The 21,944-nt window shown below is 39.6% G+C and overlaps 1 protein-coding gene across 4 annotated transcripts; it reads right to left on the bottom strand.

Annotated features, from left to right (window-relative positions):
• Positions 1-14,456, bottom strand: fam131c (family with sequence similarity 131 member C). 4 transcript variants are annotated; one of them, XM_044038624.1, is made up of 8 exons: positions 14,437-14,456; positions 10,028-10,264; positions 9,864-9,912; positions 8,642-8,706; positions 6,722-6,806; positions 2,439-2,678; positions 2,078-2,167; positions 1-545 (listed from the first exon to the last, which is right to left on the bottom strand). In XM_044038624.1, the coding sequence occupies exons 3-8, from the start codon at positions 9,868-9,870 to the stop codon at positions 274-276; spliced, it is 759 nt and encodes a 252-aa protein (XP_043894559.1). In that variant the 5' UTR covers positions 9,871-9,912; positions 10,028-10,264; positions 14,437-14,456; the 3' UTR covers positions 1-273. The 4 variants fall into 4 exon arrangements, with proteins under 4 accessions (XP_043894559.1, XP_043894557.1, XP_043894558.1 ...); XM_044038622.1 differs by lacking the exon at positions 9,864-9,912 and having other exon boundaries at positions 1-542; XM_044038623.1 differs by lacking the exon at positions 9,864-9,912 and having other exon boundaries at positions 8,642-8,685.
• Positions 14,457-21,944: the final 7,488 nt, after the last annotated feature.

The raw sequence follows: 21,944 nt of genomic DNA, 5'->3' as shown, positions 1-21,944 counted from the left end.
TAATAAAATGAGTGTTTTATAAGAAGATATTTACACTGTGATATTCTGACTCTTGTCCACTGAATAACAAAATTCAAATGTAACAGTAAACACATGAACAAAAGTCTCAGCCATGGAGAAAATACTCTTAGAGTCTTTGAATCTGATGGCCAGGCTCTTAAAATCCCTCCAAACATTTAGTTTTTTTTAAATCCGTCACTGCTGGTGTTTCAGCCGCCTCAAGTTGTCTCAGTGAGTTCTTAAATTGGCAGTCAGGTTTGTTCTCCTGCGAATCTAGTTATAAAAAACATCATCCTCAGAGAGCGAGCTGCTGTCCACGTGTCGGACAGTAGCGTCTGCCATCACAGTGCTTCTGTCCACAAAGAGATGATCTTTGTCTTGCTGAGAGGCCGATGTTGGGGAGACAGAGTCCACCAGTGGCACAGGGACCAGGTTGGTCATCCTGCTGTTGCCATAAGTCTGGCTGTGGATGTTGTACAGGTGCTGAGGAATGCCGATGCTGCCACCGTCCAGCAGGAACTGAGACAAGAAGTGGCCATGTGCTGCTGAGGAGAGATAAGAATAATAATAAGAATAATAACAACAACGTCATTCAGATGGTTGCTTCCTGTCAATTGAAGTGTTGAAAAATGATTTGACGCACAAAGAAGCAAACAATGACACCTGGGGTTTCTCAGGTTGTGGAGATTTTCAAAGGTGTCGCTTTTCACACTGGTGTATCACAGAAAACGGTACAGCTGCACTCGATGATGAAATTAAACTGAGACATCTACTACACATCATGTAGCTTTTATATTATATCATATACTGTACTATTAATGTATACAATGCACTCACCAGCCACTTTATTAGGTACAACTTTTAGTTAATGCAAATATCTTATCAGCAAACCATATGACAGCAACACAATACTGGAGTGTTTAAGTTTATATATAGTATATTATACACTAAAGCATGTGTGTGCACGTGTGTGTGTATACATGTCTCTAGTAGGCTGTGAAAACCAATTTTCATGCAAATGTATCTTTGTGACATTCAAACCTCGTGAGGACATTTTTGGATGATTCTCAGAACTTTAAAGAGCTTTTTGAGATTCAAAACTTGGTTTTAAGGTTAGGTTCAGTTGTGATGGTTAAGGTTAGGGTAAGGGGCTAGGGAATGCATTATGTCTATGAGTTCCCACACAAAGACTGCAAAACAGCATGTGTGTGTTCAGATCCTTCAGTGGACACGCCCCCAGTGCTTTAATTTATTTACTACACTGATTTAAATATATACACATTTATATATACATTTATTTCAGTTTATTTTCTCCATGTATTGTCAATAATTTTGGTTGTTGAGACTTTGGACTTCGCTGAGTGATGGAGGACATACCTGTACAGTGGTTGATGTGAAGTTAAGCCTCCTATCTTTTTTTCCTGTGCAGAAACAAATACTGCACTGCAATATTCAATGAACTAAAGTATAAAAAGGTACTTCCACTTAACTGTAAACACAAACTCTTTCTACATTTGAGTAAATTATAATGGTAACATGATTAATTAGCATTCAGCTCAAAGTAGAAACAAAGGCCTTTTGGAAAATAGGTCATCATTTTAAAGACATCCTGCCATGTGGATCGAAACATTGCATGTGTGAATTTGACCTGTTGATTTTTGAAAAGTCATGTCATCGTCAAGGTCAACAGAGTTCATCATCTCGAGACCATGAACATTTGTAAACTACTTAAATGGACTTAATTACATAATCACGTCATTCACATTAACCACAACACACTCAGATGTTTAAGGACGGCTGCCATCTTAAGTGCTCAGCTATTTGATTTCAGGATGCTAAACCATCTCTGGAAGAAAAACTGTGAAAAACTTTCTTGATTGCAATCACAATTAAAGCAAATGGTTTCTAGGTTAAAGAGAGAATTTAGATTAGATTAGATTAGAATAAGTGAAAACTCAAGACAATGACTGCAGGTTTTTAATTAAAAACAAAAAAATAAAAAAATGTGACTCACACACCAGGACAAATTTAGCAATAGAAAAAACAAACCCTGACGACATACAGTACAGTGACCAACCTTGTATGCTGGTGGATGGCTGCTCTAAGTTGTCACCCAGTGACCACATGTTCATGGACGCCTCAGCGAGGGCGAACTGCTCGGCCACACCTGAGAAACAAAAGGCCCATAAAACACATTTGATGGTGCTTTTCTTGGAAGACCTCCTGCTGTTTTTCACCACCATCACAAACAAAAGGAAATTGAATGAGTGCAGTGGATTTGAGTCACTGTGATGTTCTTAAGGGATATTGATTTTTGTCGACGCTCCCTCTGCAGAAGCCAATCGAATGAAAACATTGCTCAGAGGGATTTAAGCACCACTTTATCCCCAGTGACCACATCTTGTTTTTCTTGAATTACATCTGTCCATGTGTCTCACCTGCGGCAAAGCGAGCCTCCTTGATTTCATCCGTCATTTGAGAGTAGAATTGTTCATCCTCCTGCAGCTCGGCGCCCATCCCCCCCCAGCCTCCTCCTCCTTTACCGCCGCCCCAACCGCCCACATGTCCCCCAGCTTCGCCGCCTCCGCCCCAACCCTTCCACTCAATCAGGTGAGCAACTCGCCCCTGGGCCATTGCTGTCGGCTTTGTGATATGCTCCTTTATCGTGGCCACCAGACCTAAATAAAGAGAGGAGAGAGGCGATAAATCTTGATAAAGTGGATCAGATAAAAGGTAGCTCGGCTGAAAAGATGTGGGATCTACATTTAAGGTGCTAGTTGAGAAAGGAGGGAGATAAGTTAAGGAAAAGGTAAAGTGACAGGCTGCAGGAAAGAGTGCACAGTCAAAAGAGGGAGGAAAAAATGCCACAGCAAGGGGCATGGATAATGAAATGGACAAGATTACATAGGGGAGAAGAATCAAAAGATAGTTATACATAAAATTAAATTCTTTGCTGTCTTAATTTGCATAACCTGATAACTTGAAACATGAAAAGAAGCAGTCTGCTGCCTTCACCAGATGTGGAGCTTCACAGAAAACTAGAAAAACAGCATCTGAGATGATTTTTCTGGTGAAAATGTTCATTTTGTATGAAGCCCAGATGTATAAAACTAATTTTAAAATGCAATCACTGACGCAGAGAGACAAGCCTTTGTCGGATTTTGACAAATCAATGTTGGCTCCGTCAGGTTTGATTCACACAGTGGTGTGCCAGCAGTACAGACATAAACAGATCCTGCAGATATCACGTGTCGGAGTCCATCTGTGTGTGTTTGTGTTCATCTTCAACCTCAACTCGTCTCTGTTTCTACATCTTATTTCCCTCCAGTCTCTCTCCATTGTCCCGATCTCAGTTCCTTGATGAAACCGATGACTATTATATCAAAATACAATATATCAAGACATTTTCAACTTGCATGAGGGAATTCAAGGCCTCGGTTCATGTCAGGGCAAAGTGATATGGTCAAATGACAAAATCTAATCTTTCCTAGCAGTTTGTGGTTATTAAAGGCCTAGTAGGTAAGAACTGGTGATGTCTAATCTTGAGTCTGCAGAATGTAACAAATAGAAAAATCTATTATAATAATAATAATATTAATAATATTATATATATATAAATATATATGTATATATATATATACATAATATATATATATATATATATAATATATAATATATAGTGACTTCACAAACAGGGATCAGATCTTCCACTGCTTTTTTGTCCTCCACATGAGGTTCACAGACCCTGGACAGATCATCCATTGCAGGGATAACATATATAGACACTATCACACTCACACCTACAGTCATTTTAAAATGTTCAATTGTCCTTATTCTTCTGCTAACGTTTGCTTCACCTACGTCTGAATGTGCACTCCGACTATGAACAACTTCTCAGCACTGTATTCAGCCTCTGTTGTTCAACATGACTGTGGCCAGTGAGGCATGACCAAAACTACATCCACTATTAGATAAACTATCAGGACCTTTATTTATTTATATTTATTCTGGGACTTTGCCAAGTCAGACCTTGAAACATCAAGGTAATATAATTTATTCATGACTCACAGACTCACTACATCACTGGAGAAAACTACAGTCATTTAGTTTAATCAAAAGATTAGAAAGGTCTTAGGAAATGAAGTTGGAAACCTGGGTGACACTGCAGAATAGGAAGCACGCTAAAAAAGGACAAGGAAGGAAGGTTGAAAAGGCAAAGATTTGAAATGAGAAGAAAAGACCAAGATACAAATATATGAAGGAAAAAGTCAGAAAATGCCAAGCAGTGAGGAGAACAGGGAAACAAGCTTAGAGTGGAGAAAAACAAGGAAAAGAAGTGGGGAGGAAGAATGTTTCAAAGTGAGAAATTGATTCATTTATATACAGGAAGGAAGCGAAGGAAGAGTTAGCAGCCGGCGTTAATTGAAAATGAGAAAAAAATTGTGACGTGTTTTAAATTTTAAATTTAAGCTCAACAGACAGTGTTTTGTCATACATGGCGACACCCACTGCTGTCTCACCTTGGTGATAACTCTGTTCTGAGGCCCTGTTCTCTCTCTGCTTGTTGATGGTGAGGAGGCTGTGTTGCATCTATTTAGATCATATGAAAACAGCAGGAAAATCTCATTTGTTTTTCAACTATTGTCCACATTGCAGCATGAAAGGGACCAAATTAAATTAGGTTGGCATGACACCCCTCACAATAATGTGTTCAATGTATTCTCACAGTGCAGTGGACAAAGCAAGATGTTTCCTTCCTTGATGTTTCCTTCCTTGTTCATAGGTATAGTGCAGCTAATGAACAGTCATCTATTTTAGACCTGCTCCTGAGGAGATGATGCTGTTTGGGATTAGATTTGCATAACCTGAGTGAATGAAATAAAAACAACAACACAGCTACTGGTTTTGAGCTGAAACACACCAAAATACTAAGAGATTTTTTTTACCATTTAGGAGCATGAGAAATGAGAAAATCTCTTTTGTAACTAAGCAGCATCGATATGGAAAGCAATAGAATCAGAAATTGAATCGAATGGAATTGATTTAGGAAATCCATAAACCCAGTCATAGTCAGGTGATCATGAAAGTCAATATAGCCATTGTCTTGGCACCATTGTCTGTTCCTCCAGACATTTCAGTTTGAACTGGTGCTGGACAGATTGACTATGTGACTCACTCAGTGCATACTCAGTCCCACTAAGATTAACAAAACTGTCACGACCCAAACCTCATTTGTTTGGTTCAACACGATTGCATTTGTGCATTTGTGGAATCTTAAAAACATTTCACTTTCCAGGAGCCACTATCAGGATTTAAGCCATTCACAATTCATAAAATCTCATTAGCATTCATTATGTTTCACACAGCATCATACAAGAAGAAATTACTTTGCAATGAGCGCTATATAAATTTGAAATATATACCCAGTGCTGGTCAGTTGGTAACACATAGGCTACAAACGAATTGTATGAAGTGTTCTGTATAGTAGGGATGGGAATCACAGGTGACCTCACTATACGATACGATACACATTGCAAGAATATCACGATACAACGATTCTGCGATAATCAATATACTGCAAAAGAATCATACAGCATAGGGATACATCATGATAACTAACTGAAGAAAACAAAATGTCTATGAAAAGTTAAAAATGCAGGATTTCTGCATAAGGGAAGAACTAATTGGGACCCAATAAATAACAAGTGAACAAACATATTATTTAAATATGATGATAACGTTAAGTTTATATAATCTGATTTCAGCAGTTGGGTTATTAACATCACTTTGTCTTTCAATGTGTCTCTTTGTCTTTGTCTCTACTTGTTAACATTTAAGTCAGAGTTGGGTTAGGCCTGTATTTTTCTAACATATTCATGAGGTTTTCATGGGCTTCATAATTATACTGTCGGGCTAATAAAGGACCTTTCTCTAGGAAAAGTTCAGCAAGGCATACCACATTAACTCAGATAATTAACCTCCAGCAGAGAGATGGAAGCGGTTGAGATGAGGCAGACAGACACAGGATGAGGAAGAGAGGATGGAAAAAAAAAAAGAAAAAAGTAGGAGGCGCTGACATGAAGAGAGGAGGAAGCTGGAGTCAAAGTTTGAGAAGAAAATCAAACAGTAGAAGGAAATGTGTGTGTACCTATCCACTGATGTCTGGGCATGCTTGCTTTGTGTGTGCGTGTGTGAGAGAGTGGAGGCATAAGGGAAATTGCATTACTAACCTCCCATGGTTACTAATTCATAGTCTCTCCTTGCTTTTTCCAGTCTCATATATATATATATATATATATATATATATATATACACACACACACACACACACACACACACACACACACACACACACACACACACACACACACACACACACACACACACACACACACACACACACACACACACACATATACACTCACACATGAGTCATGATGAAACACAACTAAACACAACACACACTAAATGTGTCAGAGTGTGTGTGTGTGTTTGTGTGACACTAACCATGTCACGACCAGTAGACCTCATGGAGACCAAAACCTGGCCCTAATGAGGCTGAACCTTATTTTTGAGGAACTGGTTAGTCATGATCTGGTTACGTTTAGGGATAACACTTTGCTTAGACTGTCCAAATGAATGGACGTCAATGCAGTATCCTAAGAACAGCTGTGCAAACCTGTGTGTGTGTGTGCATGCATGCATGTGTGTCCAGTCTCACCCATCAAAGAGGACGTGGCAAGCTCGCCGATATCGTAGGGGTTGTTTTTATCCAGGACGTTGCCATTGGAGGGATTCTGACCATCCTGTACAATATGATCCACAAGAGGAAAAGTCACTGATCTGAGGTGAACTATCCATATAGCTGGTTGAAACAGACACATTCACTTACCGGCCACTTTATTAGGTACACAGGATAAAATGCTTATTTGTAAATATCTGATCAGCCAATCACATGATAGTAACCTAATGCCTTTAGACATGTGATTACTTCAGAAACTTTACAAACATAACCATTAGTGTTGTGTGTTTACAGAGAATAGTCTAAAAAATAGAACACATACTTGTTGATGCCAAATGGCAAGACTGGCTCTAAATTATAGAAAGTCAATAATAACTCAAATAACCACTTGTCATAACCAGTGTGTGTAGAGTTGCATCTTTGAAGGGGCAACATGTCAAACATTGAAGCAGATCATGGCTTTCATTAGCAGCAGATGATCTCACTGCCCATTTTATTATTTGTCCTGTGTACCTAATTAAGTGGCCAGTAGGTTTACAGCTACATATTTTAATGGTTTTTGACTTGACAAGAAGAATCAAGCAGTTTTGAACCAGAAGCAGAATTATGAGGTTGTGACAATCACACACAAACACACACATCCCTATTTTCTATGGAAAATGGTGATAAGGATGTCTGGCAACATGCACACCCTAATGACCTGCGATAAAAGGAATTATTTTAAACTGTAGTCCGTGTGTTTGAAAGTGTTTAAAATCAAGTGACTGCAGTCAGTATGGAGAGAGAAACAGAACTTCAAATAGATTTCTTGGATTAGTATTGTTGTGTTGGCCTGGGAAATTGAAACCTTGAAGCAATTTTGTCGAGTAAAAGCAAATTGTTGGTAAGAACAGACATACACACCAGTTTAAAATTAACTTTTACAGACAATATAAATCTGCATAAATGTTACTTGAGTGTAAAATGAACAAAGTGAGAAACCAAACATCCTCTCGGTTAAATTAATGTTGTTCCTGTTTTTCACATCAACAAACTATGGTTTCAAAGCCAGGTCGTGCAGTCACCACAAAAACAAAGAGATCCAATTCCTTGGCCTTTGCATTTCTTTACCAAAAAAAAGAGAATAAACAAGAAATGAATAACTTTAACACAATAGTCATTCAGTGTGTTTGAATTAAACCGTCATTACTACACTTGTTTGGCCTATTTTACATGTACTTTCATTTCTAATGCCATAAAAAATGATTCCATGTAAATAAGATAGAGACAGTCCTTTATGTATCTTATAAATAAAGGACTGAATGTACAGTACATAAAGAGTTTCCTTTGACATCCAAGCATTTAATGTTGTTTAAATTGAAATATTCCATTTTCCAGAGGCAGTAATTCTTTGTTTTTATAATGTCGTATTAGCTACCAAATTAAGCTACAGTTAGCTGTCTTTTTTGTATGATTTATTTTTCAATACTTTTCAAATCTGTATCCAGTCACTGAGAGCTTTCACCTCAGACATGGAGCTGAAATGATATTGAGTTTCATTCCTGATGAGAAGACATTTAATGTCACAATGCATGTTGTTTACGTGAGTTGTAACAGCAAATGCTCACTCAAATCACAAATATCTTTCATACTTACAGAACCTCTAATAGTATTGAAAATCAATAGGCCTAATGTTTAGATTTTATTTCTCCAGATGTACCTTTAATTTAAAAAATAATCAACGCGATACACCCTCCATGTTACTCTAGATCACAACACACACCACCAATAGGGACATCAACACACTTTTTTGCTAGAAAGTAGTTCAAGTGCTATTTTCTGGGGAATTATAATGTATAATATTACACATGGTATTTGAGGTAATTGAGCTGAAAAGGCCAATATGGGGCTTTCACCGACCTTGACAGTGGATGTCTGACCCTCCTCAGTCTGGTCCTGCAGTGCTGTCATGGGAAGGTGGAGATCTGTCAGTAATAAACACACAAACCAACACTGTTTTGAGATGAATGTTTGATGTGTGTGGAGGAGGCGGGTCTCATGGTCTTTACAGCCAGACTCCAGTTCTTCATGATGACCATGAGGCAAATTTAAATATGCTATCTCTCACTCCTGGTCTAGACTCTGTCTGTTTGCTTTGTAATTGACAGTGATGAGACTCAAAAATGACAAGAGTAAATAAAGTGTGGGTAAGTGCAATGGAGAATTAACATTATTACAAAGGTCAGCAGACACACACACACACATTTATACAAACACAGGCCTAAGGGGATCCCTCGGGAGGTGTCTCAAGACAATCGGCTGTCGCTATGGAAACTCTACAGCAACAGGAGGCAAGTGATACCCTTCCATTTATTAAAGTCCACACACACACATACATGATGTTATTAGCATATAAAAACCCTGTAATGATCCCTGAGCCACCCGTCTGTTCTACTGGGCTTAAATCTTCACCCTGACTCGCATATAAACATTATCCACATTTTTTTCCACTGCACAAAGCACTGCTGTCAGTGTCCTGCACCTTGTCAATAGGCCCCCACCTCAACAAAAGACTGTTTCCTGGAAAATTATTTTTAGTCTCCATCACAAAAATGTGTGAAAATAACATGTGATCCGGTGTTAAATGTCATGTAGAAAAAGAAGGTGCCACAGAACAATAATGAAATTAGCTAACTTTAATTTCTTTTACTGAGACAGCACAGTTTAGTGCTTTTTTTGTTCTTCATGAACAAGGCCCTGCAGCTAAGCTGTGGTAATTTGATTCCGACAGCTTTTTAAAATGCAAAAAAAAAAAAAAAAACTCTGACAGTTATCAAATTGGCAGGTAGCAAATATGAAAGAAAATGACAATCCAAGTCACTAAGTCATAACATGTTGGGGATGAGATTTAGATGAAACTGTCATATCCTTAAGCTACTGTTGTCCCCTGCTGATCCTCACAATCCCTCTTATCAACCCTCCACCTTCTGAGGCTCGTCTCTGATGCAGTCTCTACGGACTCTCTCAAACAAGTTTTATAGCGACTGCTCTCACGGCAGGATTTGTGTTGTGTTATTCCTTTGTCGCATGCACATGAAAAACACACTTCTTTGGGCTAAAAATGTGACTCAGGTGGTTTTACCCTCCATCTCTGCTGCTGATGATATCTGGAGGATGTCTGTCCGTCCTGCCTACATTCAGTTACAGGATGAGATGATCAAATAACCTTCAATTAGTCACACACACACACACACACGCGCACACACACATATATGGATGCACAAACAGGTGGACTATGACACTGACCTTTGTGACCTTTGCAAAAGCAGGCACCCATGGTCTTGACCGGGAGGTTATCTGTTTACCATGGTGGTTTGGAGATGAGGATGATGATCAGCTGGAGGTATAGAGGGGAGGAAGGAGCGGGAGATAAAAAGAGTAGAGGCAGCGCTGTCAGTCAGCAGAGGAGCAGAGAGAAGTGAGGAGGGGAAAAGTAAGAGTGGATGCCCGATGAGCTGAGGGATGATGCAAAGCCTGACTTCTCTGTATTGGAGGAGAGAGGTGAGAGAGCGACAATGAATAAGTGGGGAGGGGGCAGAGAGAGAGAGAGAGAGGCAGAGAGACAGCAAGTAGGGAGAAAGCAGGACTGTTTACAGACGTTTTTGAATCCCCTCCCCTCCATTTCTTCTGTTCTCCTCCCACTATATTCTTCGTCTCCACACCACTGTACAAAGGGAACCCATTGCCAATAAAGAGCTTAGTGTTGAACCTTTACAATCTATGCAAACAAGAACTTGATCTACAACACATAATAACGTTCACCTGCCATTGCTAGTGTACATTGCTGACCACTATCACTGCGGTGTAAATTAAACACTAATTAAATGCTATCTATCTTTGAATTTTCTGATTTTTACTGAATTTATGCGACAACCCATGGCTCGACATGCATCTTTAGGCGGCTCTGTCTATCCCACAAACACACACTCATATTTCTATGAATTTTAAGACTTGCATTGACTTCCATTTATTTGGACAGCCTACCATAGGCCTTATCCTGAATCTTAACCATAACCAGTTAATGCCTTACCCTACCACAATTCAAATCTTAGTCCTAAACTGAACCTCAGTTCCTAAGAAATGAGGTTCCGCCATATTAGGACTAGGTTTTGGTCTCCACTAGGGCTACTGGTCCTGACAACAGGCAACAAATAGAGAAGAAAGAACACACACACACAGCTATTCTTCAGATTTTGCATTGACTTCCATTCAAACAAAACAGTTCATACCTAACCCTACAATCTTACCCTAATCACAATTTAAGTTTTAATCTTATATGACTAAGTATAACCACAGAGAATAGGAATTAGGTTATGTACGAGGACTACTGGTCCTGACAAGGTCAAGAGTTTCAAAAGGCTCAAAGGAGCAACACACACCTCCTGGGTTAAATACTGGGTTAATATAAATGGCACTTCGCTGATATCACCATCGTCAACATTGGGGAAAATCCTGTTGCCACAGCAACCAAGCTCTCTCTCTCTCTCTCTCTCTCTTTGCTTATGGAGTTTTTATATCAACTAATTGGCACAAGGAAGGAGGCAAAAAAAACACACGGTTTGATGGACAAAGGAAGATGGTGATGGTAAAGTTACCAAAAATACCAGCCACTGATGTTAACTGTACAAGACATCTCTGCTCAGTTAGAACGAGCTGCAGTTCTCTGTTAAATAAGATGTTTCTGACATCAGGACAAAAAAGTTCATATCTAATTTAAACTCAACACACAGAATATTAATACACAGCTACATAAAATATGGGCTGTTAATCATTTACTATTAATCTTAGTGGTTCTTTTCCATTACTATCCAAATAAAGCTTAATAATCAGGTTGCACTGATGAAGGGCTTTCAACCCTGGGAGTACATGCACTCATTCACACACCAGGAGAAAGCCCTCGCAATCAGTGCCAACCATCTTTCTTTTCACTACAAAATGCAAAAGGATTTGATGACTTACAGATGTAAAAAAAGAGGAAAACTTGAAATGACAGACTCCACAACAAAGTTGTTGTATTTAGGGATCCAAAGGTTTGTGAGGATGGTCTCTTGAGGGTGTGGAATTTCTAAGCAGTGACTTCCTTAAAAAACACTGTAAAACAAAAAGAAACCTTAAACAGCACCCTGAACTTTAAAAGGGTCTACACATTGATAGAACCACTGGAAAAAAAAGTCTAACCCTGGTAAACCTTTACTGTTTCAGGATATATAATAACATATGTAACCTAATTTTAAGTTTAACTTGAGGAACTCCTGAAGGAAACGTCAGGTCCCTATAAAGATGTCCTGACACAGGGCAGGACCAGTCTGACCTCTTGTGGCAAAAAAGCAAAACTGCAACAGTATTATTATCATCATATACCTTGCTAATGATATGACCTTCTTTTCCACGTGTGTGTTTTTTCCCAGAGGGCCTTCCTGTGGTCCCATGTTAACACATGTTTCAACCAAAGGATGAAACCTGGACAGTCTGTGCTACACAGAGAAAGTGATTCAGAAAGTGCTCCATCAATAATTCAGCAAAGCACGATTAGGTCTTCACTAATCTCCCATGGGTCGGATCCTGCCTCTCACCTTGCACATTGCAGAAAGGTTGATTCTCTTTCTGTGGAGTGAACCTGATTCTTTCCGCTGTCTCATTACCTGGATTTCCTCTATATTTCTTATCAATGACTGAATCTCTGCTCCGCTTTGAACTTCCATTTAAACAGATAAATCTTGAATTTGATTCGAAGGGTGTTTTCTTCCCCCAGGCGAGCAGGAGGAATAACATCCACATGCACACAGACCCTGACGCTCAGCCACAGTCATTTCTGTGGTACCCGGAGGCAAAGCAGGAGTTGGATGCCTTTCAGTAGTGGATGTTTTTCAAATACTGCCATTTAAATGTACATCAAACAGTGCTTTTGTTTTATGCAGGCACATTATGATGAAATAGTGTGATTGCTTTTATCCTCGATTGGAATTTTTTCCATTTTACTCTTCTTGTTGTTGTGGTCGGAATTAATGAGGGAACTTCCCACCCTGATATGAGCGAAAAATGATGACGGGGGTTTCTTGGAGGTATATTTAAATCTTTAAGGTCAAACTGACAGACCGCCATGCTTTTTATAGACCCACCCTTCTTCACATACACACACACACACACACACACACACATACACAAAACCCCATTTCACACTAAGAGCTGCCCAGTGAAGCCCTCTACTGTTAGCCAATGAAATCTGAGAAAAAAATCAAGTCACAGGTTTTATGTGAAATCTCAGCATGTTTTGGCAGGTTATGAGACTAGGTGCAATGACAAAATTAGGCCTGATGCCACTCTGGTGAAGACTTGTTTGGTAAATGACATAATTCTTGATTCAATAAAATGGGAAAGTGACCACTTCAGAGTGGAAAGAATTGTTGTGATACAGTGATTTAAATTTTCAAACTAAAATTATATATATCATATTCAAGTGTCTTCAAATTGATGCAATAACATTTGTTGAACATTTGTTGTCCAGGGTCTGACCCTGCCTTTCGCCCAATGTCAGCTAAGATTGTGATGTGGAGGATAAAACGGTAGAAGATGGATGGATGCAGATGGAAATACAATGTTACATTTTAAAAGTAAAAAATTGTCTACATTGCTTTGTCTCTTGTTCTTCAAGAGTTGTTGGGATCATGACTGACAGACCCTGATAAGACAAAGGTCTGAACAATTCCAGATCGGTCTCACTGCCGGCATTTTGGCATTTCATCAATGAAAAACCCAGGTGAGATTGATGATTCATTCCACTGCAGTGAGCTTTAGGCCTGGGCTCCGGGTATGTGAGGCTGCTTCACTATCTTGGTTTTAATTTGACAGAACTGAATCATAGCTGACAAAATTTATTTGGTCTGCTTTATCTGCTTTTATTAGTAGGGGAAAAACTTTCTTTAAAAAAAAAAATTATAAAGTTATTGGATTTACTTAAAAAAGGGACACACTAAAGTTAAAACATAAATATTACTATCTGATGCACTGCAGTCCCCTGACTGGTCAAAACAACAAAAAAACAGTGCATCATACAGTAACATTAACATTTAATTTACATACAAATCATACAAACAATAATACACAATAACCAGACAAATTTGCTCAGGTAACAATTTGTTATACTCTTTGATGAAAACCAGCCATCTTTCATTTACATTCACATTTGTATAATATAACCTACACCTGGCATTAATGCACTGTTAAAAGTTAAATAATTTCAGCTCCCTCGGATAACCACTTTATTACTTTATGTAAAATACAATAAATCTATATTGACCATTGAAACATGCTAACAACTTCAGATTTGCATGACGCGGGCGAATCTCTGGTTCTGGTACCAAAGTGGATCACAACAAACATTTCACCATGAAAAAACCAACGTACACCAGAACCGACACCAAACAACTACATTAGAATGTGGTGGAAACTCTCACACCATGATGACCATGTTTTCTTCATGCTAACAAAACAAGCTACCAAGCAGCTAAACGCCTAGAGTCCACAGAGTTTAACATATATATCTTCTCTTCTTTTGACCGACACTCGCTGAACAAACAGCCAAAGTAAAGCAAACACAACATGACACAAAACTAACATGACACGACGATGTACATGAGACATGAGTCATTTCTTACCTCATTGTTTTTCTTTCATTAACTCTACTAACAATTTTAAAAAAAAACACTGTGTTACCTTCAAATTATTCCGGACTGTTTTCACGGTTCCAGGTTAAACTCTTCAGTTACAATTCAGTATAAAAAGCTTCTCAACTGAACTCAAGAACATTTTTAATCGAAGAGTTATCAATATTTATGATAACATACACATTTTGGCACAAATTAAAAATAAAATTAAATAAAAAAGATTAAATAAAATAAAATAAAATAAAATAATATACAATTAAATTAAATTAAATTAAATTAAATTAAATTAAATTAAACAAAAACTCAAACTTTGCCTTTGTTTATTAGATTTACATTTGGTTATGTATTTTAATGTTCAGATTCTAAGTTGTAGATTGTTCCTAAATACATTCACAATAAAAGTGTGAATGTGTAACAAAAAAAAAAAAACACCACCTTATTTGAGTTTAACCTTTATTTTACTGAGATTAGAATCTCTTTTGCAAGTGAGACCTAGTCATTTGCATGTCTTCACGACTGAGTCAATGACTAGTAAGAAGTAAAATCTATCATTTTCTTACACCACTGTTGAAAGTATAGATACCAAAATTATTTATATAGAATTTGCACTCTCCACTCATTTTCAATAAGTTCATGGGACAGGGAAATTGTTAGCTGTTTAAAAGAAATATAGTTTGATTTTCTTAAGTGGATCTTCAACAGATGGACTCATTCTCTGCTTCTGTTCATGTCTTTGACTAAAGTGCTGGTTGCTCCACACAGCTGATTGTAGTGAGATCAGGCACATTGTTAGACAATTGCCTTTTGTTCATAATACACTGATAATACTCACTGACACATAAAAAAATGTTTAAAAAAAATTGTGAATGAATTTAAGACTCAGCAAACAGTCTGCAAGCTTTAAAGGTGTTTGTACTTTCTCCTTGTTTACATCTATAAGCTAAGTGAGACGTTTGCCTCCGAGCTCCAGCTCTGTACTCAATATATAAACATGGGAGTGGTGTTAATCTTTAAAACCAACTTTGGAGAGCTGTATTTCACAAAATTCTGAAAGGCGCCATTGCAAATGAGGTGGGATTTAAGTTCCCTCATTCCTGTGTCATTCGTTGTTTACATTATTTGATCCACATTTTGTAACTTCTCAGTTTCCAGCACCCGTGAAAGTGCACGCCATTAATACACTCTGTGGAAAAGTGTTGGCTGGAGGGCTTCTTCGGACAGAAACATGTTGCCATGATCTTATCTTCAACCTGCAGGCTTTGGTGTGCCTTTCTTTGTTTATTTACTCGAGAGTGATTACAAGATCTACATTTCGCTCTTAGATGTCATTCATAAGTCAGCAGGGACAACGTGTATGGACGTTCTTGTCTTTTGCTGGCTTTCACGTCCGCATGCAGACTCACAAGCCAAGCACAACATGAAGACTGCTGGGAAATACCTTGCTGAAACAAGGGAGGACAGTCTGGACAGTCCAACATGACTAACCATTTGAGGGTGAGCTGAGCAAGTGTGAGGGACATTGTGTGGTTTGTCTGCACATGTGGACGGTGACTGGAAGTCTCACTTTCAATTCCCCCAATAACCAAGCGATCACGATAGTGATGTATTGTGTGTTGGGGCCTCTGTGTGCCAGAACTCCCACTGTGCATGACACCATAATATTAGCTCAAGAATCATATGATAAACTGGATATGTTGAAAACCACTGTCTGCAGATTGACCACTCTCCCCTCCCCTTCCTGCCACTTCTGATCTCATTTTCTGTGTTTTGCCACAAAAGCACCAAAATAGCCGTCTCTTAGCTTTGCGGAAAGCATATTTTGATGACACCAACGCAAATGTCTGCTTCACCCTTCAAAAAGAGGGATGTCAAGCCGGGACTTTTGCTGGCTAATGGGCCTGGCTACTTGGCCGGCAGCAAAGTTGGCCAAGTCTCTCAAGGCTACACCAACAGGAAATTGCAATAATCTTGAGTTGGGCTGAAGTAATTCACTCCCTTCTTTATTTAAGGCTTTGCCAGAGTTTTCAGCAGACCACCTCAGCTGTACTGGAAGAAGAGAACAGGAGTGTGAGGCCTCGGGGCCTGACTGAAACCTCCCCTCCATGTGCTCCCTAATTGGTTTAATGACCGTGATTATCTGCTGGGTGCATGTTGAGCAGGGGACGATTAATGGCCTCTAAAACATATGCAGACAAACGGAAATAAAGAGAGAGGGGGGTGATGTGTGTGTGTGTGTGTGAGCTAAAACAAAGAAAAAGCCATGAAGTTGCAGGGACAGACACATCCTGCTAAGTTTTTGTTTCTTTGTTTCTTCTTCTTCTTTATGGGGACATGTGTAGCAGTTTAAATGTTACAATAATATCTGGGATTTGGTTCTTCTTTTGAGGAAAAGAAAGCTTTTAATGAGGTGTTTTATACGGCACATACACGTACATGGATGTATGCCACCCAAGAGGTAAAAGTGAAACACTTTATTGATGTTCCTGCAAACATCTGCATACATAGCAACCACCGCAGCTTCTGGAAGATAGACAAATTAAACGAAATTAGGCTACTTCTAACACCACATGTGCCTCAGAAGATATATGATATCATACTTTAAATTAATAGAAGATCACATGTGAAAATGTGAAGATTTCTAATTCAACATTTTTGTTCAACCAACAGTTAAAAAAAACAAAGAAGAATAGCAAAGTGAGAGACGGTTTTTATTTTATCACTAAAATTCTTACGATTAAAACGGTAGTGAACCAAAATATAATAATAATGTCCATTTTTATATAATTGTCAAATGACTTCTTACAATGCTGAATAAGACTCACTCCGTGCTTCTCAGTACACCAGTGTTAAGATCTCATGTCAACCGGAGACATTCCAGCGCTGCACACAGGAAGTGATTCGTCTTATGTCAAGTCAAATGGAGACAAAAGCCACGTTGAGTGAAGAGACTGCAGCAAACAAGTTGGAGTGTGAGTGAAAACACAAACTATATACCCTATAGTATATAGTGTAGTATATACACTAAAATGCTGCCTCAGTCAGGTGTCAGGTCTGATAGTTTTGCTTGACAGAGCCTGTTTACAGATGCAGGACCCAGAATAATAACATCAACAACAGAAATCACCAAAAGTGGTTGCATTAATTACTCCTGTTGTGCTATACTTCACTCTGTATTAATATTGTTTGTATCGGCAGCACAGTACGTACAATAAACTCTATTCAGTTAATAATAGGACAGCAGTCACCAGATGGCAGCCCCTGTTTATATGCAGCAACAATGGGACCTTTTGTACTGTATATTATGCTGTAAAGTTTGTTTTTCCTACTGCTGTTGAACTTACATACCTACATTCCTCTAAAACTACATGTTTGTATTTGATTGTCAACAGTGAGTATTACATACTACAACTATTGACACATTTTTATTAGAAATGTCATCATTTTAAGACAGAATAAACTCATTTTTAAACACTTTGTTTTATGCAAATTTGCAAATGTTTCCAGTGACTTATATTGTCCTCTTGTCTTGAGTAACTGCAGCTGCAAAAGAGCACATTCTCTTTCTTGTTATAAAGCCTGTACATATTGTTAAGACTGACATTATATGTGTACAGAACAGGTTTTTAGGGGTAAAAAGCTTAAAATGTGAACCATATGACCTTCATCATGCTGTAGCCTTTAATCCTGTCACCTCGGTTTTGGACCCGAGACTTTAAACAAACATCTTGGGGAAGATTTTAGGTCTGTTGTGGCCAAACAATCAGGTACAGATGTTTTGTTTGAAACAGTTGCTCTAAATGTGGAGCTGGATGATTCACTCTTCTTTGAAAGTGGTCTGAAATGGCTCCTTTGTAACAGCAGTGGTGACATGCATGCTTTTAAAAGACAGACCTGTGAGAATTTTAATGTGTTGAGTGACATCAGGGTTGCCATTAGCAGGAATATGGATTGAATTAGGCTGCCACTGCAAAATATACAGAGGGTCTGCAGAGAGACGAGGCTTGTGTCAACAGGGGCTTGTGTTTCTGCTTTGCTCTCCCCCTCATGTCGCCTCGTGCTGACATCAAACAGATCTCTGCAGTAGTTTGGGGGATGTAAGATGCTGGAAACAATTATTTGCTCCTCACTATCTTATTAAGCAAGTTTATTACAGCATTTAGGTCCTGCAGCTTACTTTGTTTCTACATGGAGTAAACCTGGAGAAGAGCTCTGGCAGCACTCAGGGTGTAATCTTGGATATGAAATCCTTTAGTTGAGAATGTAGAGGAAAATTGAGGGGCTTGAAGGAGACTTAGGGAGAAGAACAATCTGCGAAAAGCCCTGGAGTGCTGCAGGGTAAGAGAAAGAGCAGCGGAAAGACGCAAGAAGACCAATATAGACAGAAATTGGAGGATGTGTTTTCTGGTCAGGAACCCATTGCTAAAATTAGTGAGGATGTAAATTCCTCAGCGTAGCCGGTTTTCAAATCCGCACATGACACTGAGAGTTGCCAGGAGAACATTAAACAAAAAGAAGACATAAAGAAAGAAATGGGAGGGCAGCGGTATAGGGAGAGGTCATACATGAATAGAGCCCTGGTTTTGTTTACTTTGTTCCTTATTTCTTTTTAAACTGACCTTCGCCCTGAGAACAAAGGCAACTAACAAGCCACAAGAAGGAGGAGAGAAGCTCTCGAAGCAAACGGCCCCCGCACAAGAGTCCACAGGGGGAGGCTGGAGGCCTGGACGCCAAGCCTTCAACACAATCACCACACATGATATTGTGGCCTCACAGTAAAGCCCTGGTATGGCTCAAATCTCCAGTTTACCCCCTCCAGCAGCACCACCACCACCACCAGGCCTCCCTCTGCCCCCCCGGTCTCTCTCTGCCTCTGCATGCATCCCTGTCATTTACAGTCCAAAAGACAAGACTCAAACTTGCACACATTCATCCCCCGCAGAGCACAGATAATCTTGTTACAGCCGCCGACGGGGACACAAACCAAATTCCTGCAGCAGTCACTTTGGATGCACTCAGACGTGGATTTGCATAAATTCAAACACTACAATCAGCAGCTCCACTGTGTGGCTCTGCTCCTCTTTTTCCATCATGGATAAAAGAGAGAGGGGAAAAAAAAAGCTCCACCACGCTGTGAAACACTGAAGGAATGGATGGATGGAGATGGAAAATAGTAGAAGGCTCTCTTGGTTTACAGTTGCCACACAAAGCCAGGACTATTTCTAGGGTATCCATTGGTTTAAGAGGCGAGAACACACAGCCAGCTGGAAGTCAAGGACAAAGAGCCATGAGGGAGTTGGTGGCAGGTCCAAGTTCCCATGCTTTGTCCACAGTGTGTGTGTGCACACTTTTCTTGCCGCTTCTCTGTTTACCTGCAGATTAATTCAATACCTAAATATTGACATTCTACCTCCTTGTGTGCTGCTCTTATCTGAGGAATGCATTTACAGCTTTGTCACTTTGCATCAATCAACCAAAGCTGATCGTTTTCAAAAATGCAAGGCGCCAGTGACCTCCTCGCCACCGCGAGGTTAGAGTGAGCCAGATAAGGCAGAGTGGATCATTCCGGATGAAGTACAGAGTGTGTTTGCACGGGCCATGTTTGAATGAAGTCTCTCATTTGTACTGCAAAAAAAAAAAATGTTTATCCTCAGCAGGTGCGAGCTATGAAACCTGAGAATGTAACCGATGCAACGCGCCAACGCAACATTTGCCGCTGACATTTAGCCACTCTGCTTCCTGCCCGCCTGCTGCTACGCTGATGCTGACCTCACATAAAAATATGAGCCCACAGGTCGTTTGTGAAAGCGGCTCATTACAATCTGCGAGACAACATCAGTCTTTTCGGCAAATGCTACAACAACATGTCGACATTTATGGCCGTGCTCAGACTTCGCTCAGACTGCACACGTGTAATTGCAAGTGACCATGTAGGATTTGTGCGTCCAGACACAACCATTCTGCCCCACGTTGGTGACACTCATGCAGGAAAATGGAGATACATCTTTTTTTACTCCTCCTGTCCTGTCAAGTCACGGTGCACAACCTTCGCAGAATTCGGTACTGTAGTCACAGCCAGAGTGAATATTTGCGGCATGTGTGTCAATTTGAAACCCAATTGTATTCCAAGGTTTTTCCAAATGTGGCTTAGGTCTGATTTCCTGTGGGTGGTTTCTTTGTGTTTGCTTGCTTGTTTGTTTTGTTTTGTGGATAAAATCTGGATACTTAAATAAAATTCCGATTTTTAGTTTTCTGGCAGTCTGAACCCTTTAGTAAGCCAGCTGTGACAGGAGCAAAGGTGAACATCAGGTATCACAGTGACAAATATGTAGCGAGTAGATCAGTTTGGGCAAATGGGTCAGGAGACGTCTCTTTCACCCTTAGAGCACATCAGGAGACAACTACTACACATGTAAATGTACAGCAGAGCACTAATGACATCTTACTCTTTGTGTGTTATCATAAGAGCACCATTTAGAAACACTACTTATAAATAATAAGCTGTTTTTGAAATGGGTTTGTCTCCCGTATTCGTGAGACAAGCTTGTTCCAATGATCCTACTTTTCTCAAAGTTTTGAGTCCAGGACTTCGTTTACGTCCCATGTTGCATTCACAGGCTCAAAGGTTGAATAGTCAGTGAGTAACAGGCCGCATGGTAGAGGCACAGTGTATTCCCATCTGAAGACGACTCTCCAGATTCACTTCCAAAGAAAGCCCCTTTCCTCCTGGACTCGCAAAAGTAACTCGACGCATACGTAATGTGACAGGTCTGTTTTCATGGTCGATTGTGCTCGTTATATTTTGAAATGCTGCTGCACACTCTGCATTTGGCACCGCCGACATCGGAGTCCACCGTTTGTCTCCCGTTTCAAACCAGTGGTCACGATTGCTTCTCGACCACAGGTTTATTATTGTAACCATCACATCAAGTGACCTCAATTTGAGTAAATACTAATTCTAACCAAAACACGATTTGGTTTGGCTCAAACCTAACAGAGCTGTCTTTGTGCCTGAACCTGACCACACCTTTCCCACAACACCGTCAGACTACAAGAGACGAAGATATTTGTTTTTAACAGTTAATCTGTGGCCTGTCTTCTTCTGCTCTGAAGGATTTATGCTCATGCAATGCTAAAATGATATGAAGGCACTGAGGATTACAGAGCAGTTGGAGAGCATGAACGCTGAAGCTCGGTATATGATACCATATAGAAGTGACGTCTCTGGCTTGTCATGTCTTATTTTCCTCCTCGTAAGTCCAGTGTTACGGTACATTGCACGCTGCATTGGTCTTTATGACGCAAGTAGAAAAGTTCATGGGAGTGGCACATCTGATATCCGAGGGCGCGAGTAATCAAAGGGCAGATCACAGTGTGAGCTCCATCTAAAAACAACAGAAACATCAAAGCCCGCGTTAGAGATTGCCAATTTAACTTTTATCTCACAGTTTAATATCTGCTCCATTTGATTAGAGACTTGAAAAAAGTATAAATGAATAGTT

The sequence above is a fragment of the Solea senegalensis genome, linkage group LG11, assembly GCF_019176455.1.
Source record: "Solea senegalensis isolate Sse05_10M linkage group LG11, IFAPA_SoseM_1, whole genome shotgun sequence".
Classification (NCBI taxonomy): domain Eukaryota; kingdom Metazoa; phylum Chordata; class Actinopteri; order Pleuronectiformes; family Soleidae; genus Solea; species Solea senegalensis.
The sequence above is the reverse complement of the archived record's forward strand: the minus strand, read 5'-3'. Positions and strand labels throughout refer to the sequence as shown.

What these genes read in the sequence shown, in the direction of transcription:
- fam131c (XM_044038621.1), bottom strand. Translation starts at nt 10,058, where the DNA reads ATGGGTGCCTGCTTTTGCAAAGGTCACAAAG. An exon ending in GTCAGACATCCACTGTCAAG is followed by an intron (nt 6,807 to 8,641) that starts GTCGGTGAAAGC and finishes CATATTGTACAG; the next exon opens with GATGGTCAGAATCCCTCCAA. An exon ending in TGCCACGTCCTCTTTGATGG is followed by an intron (nt 2,679 to 6,721) that starts GTGAGACTGGAC and finishes CTCTTTATTTAG; the next exon opens with GTCTGGTGGCCACGATAAAG.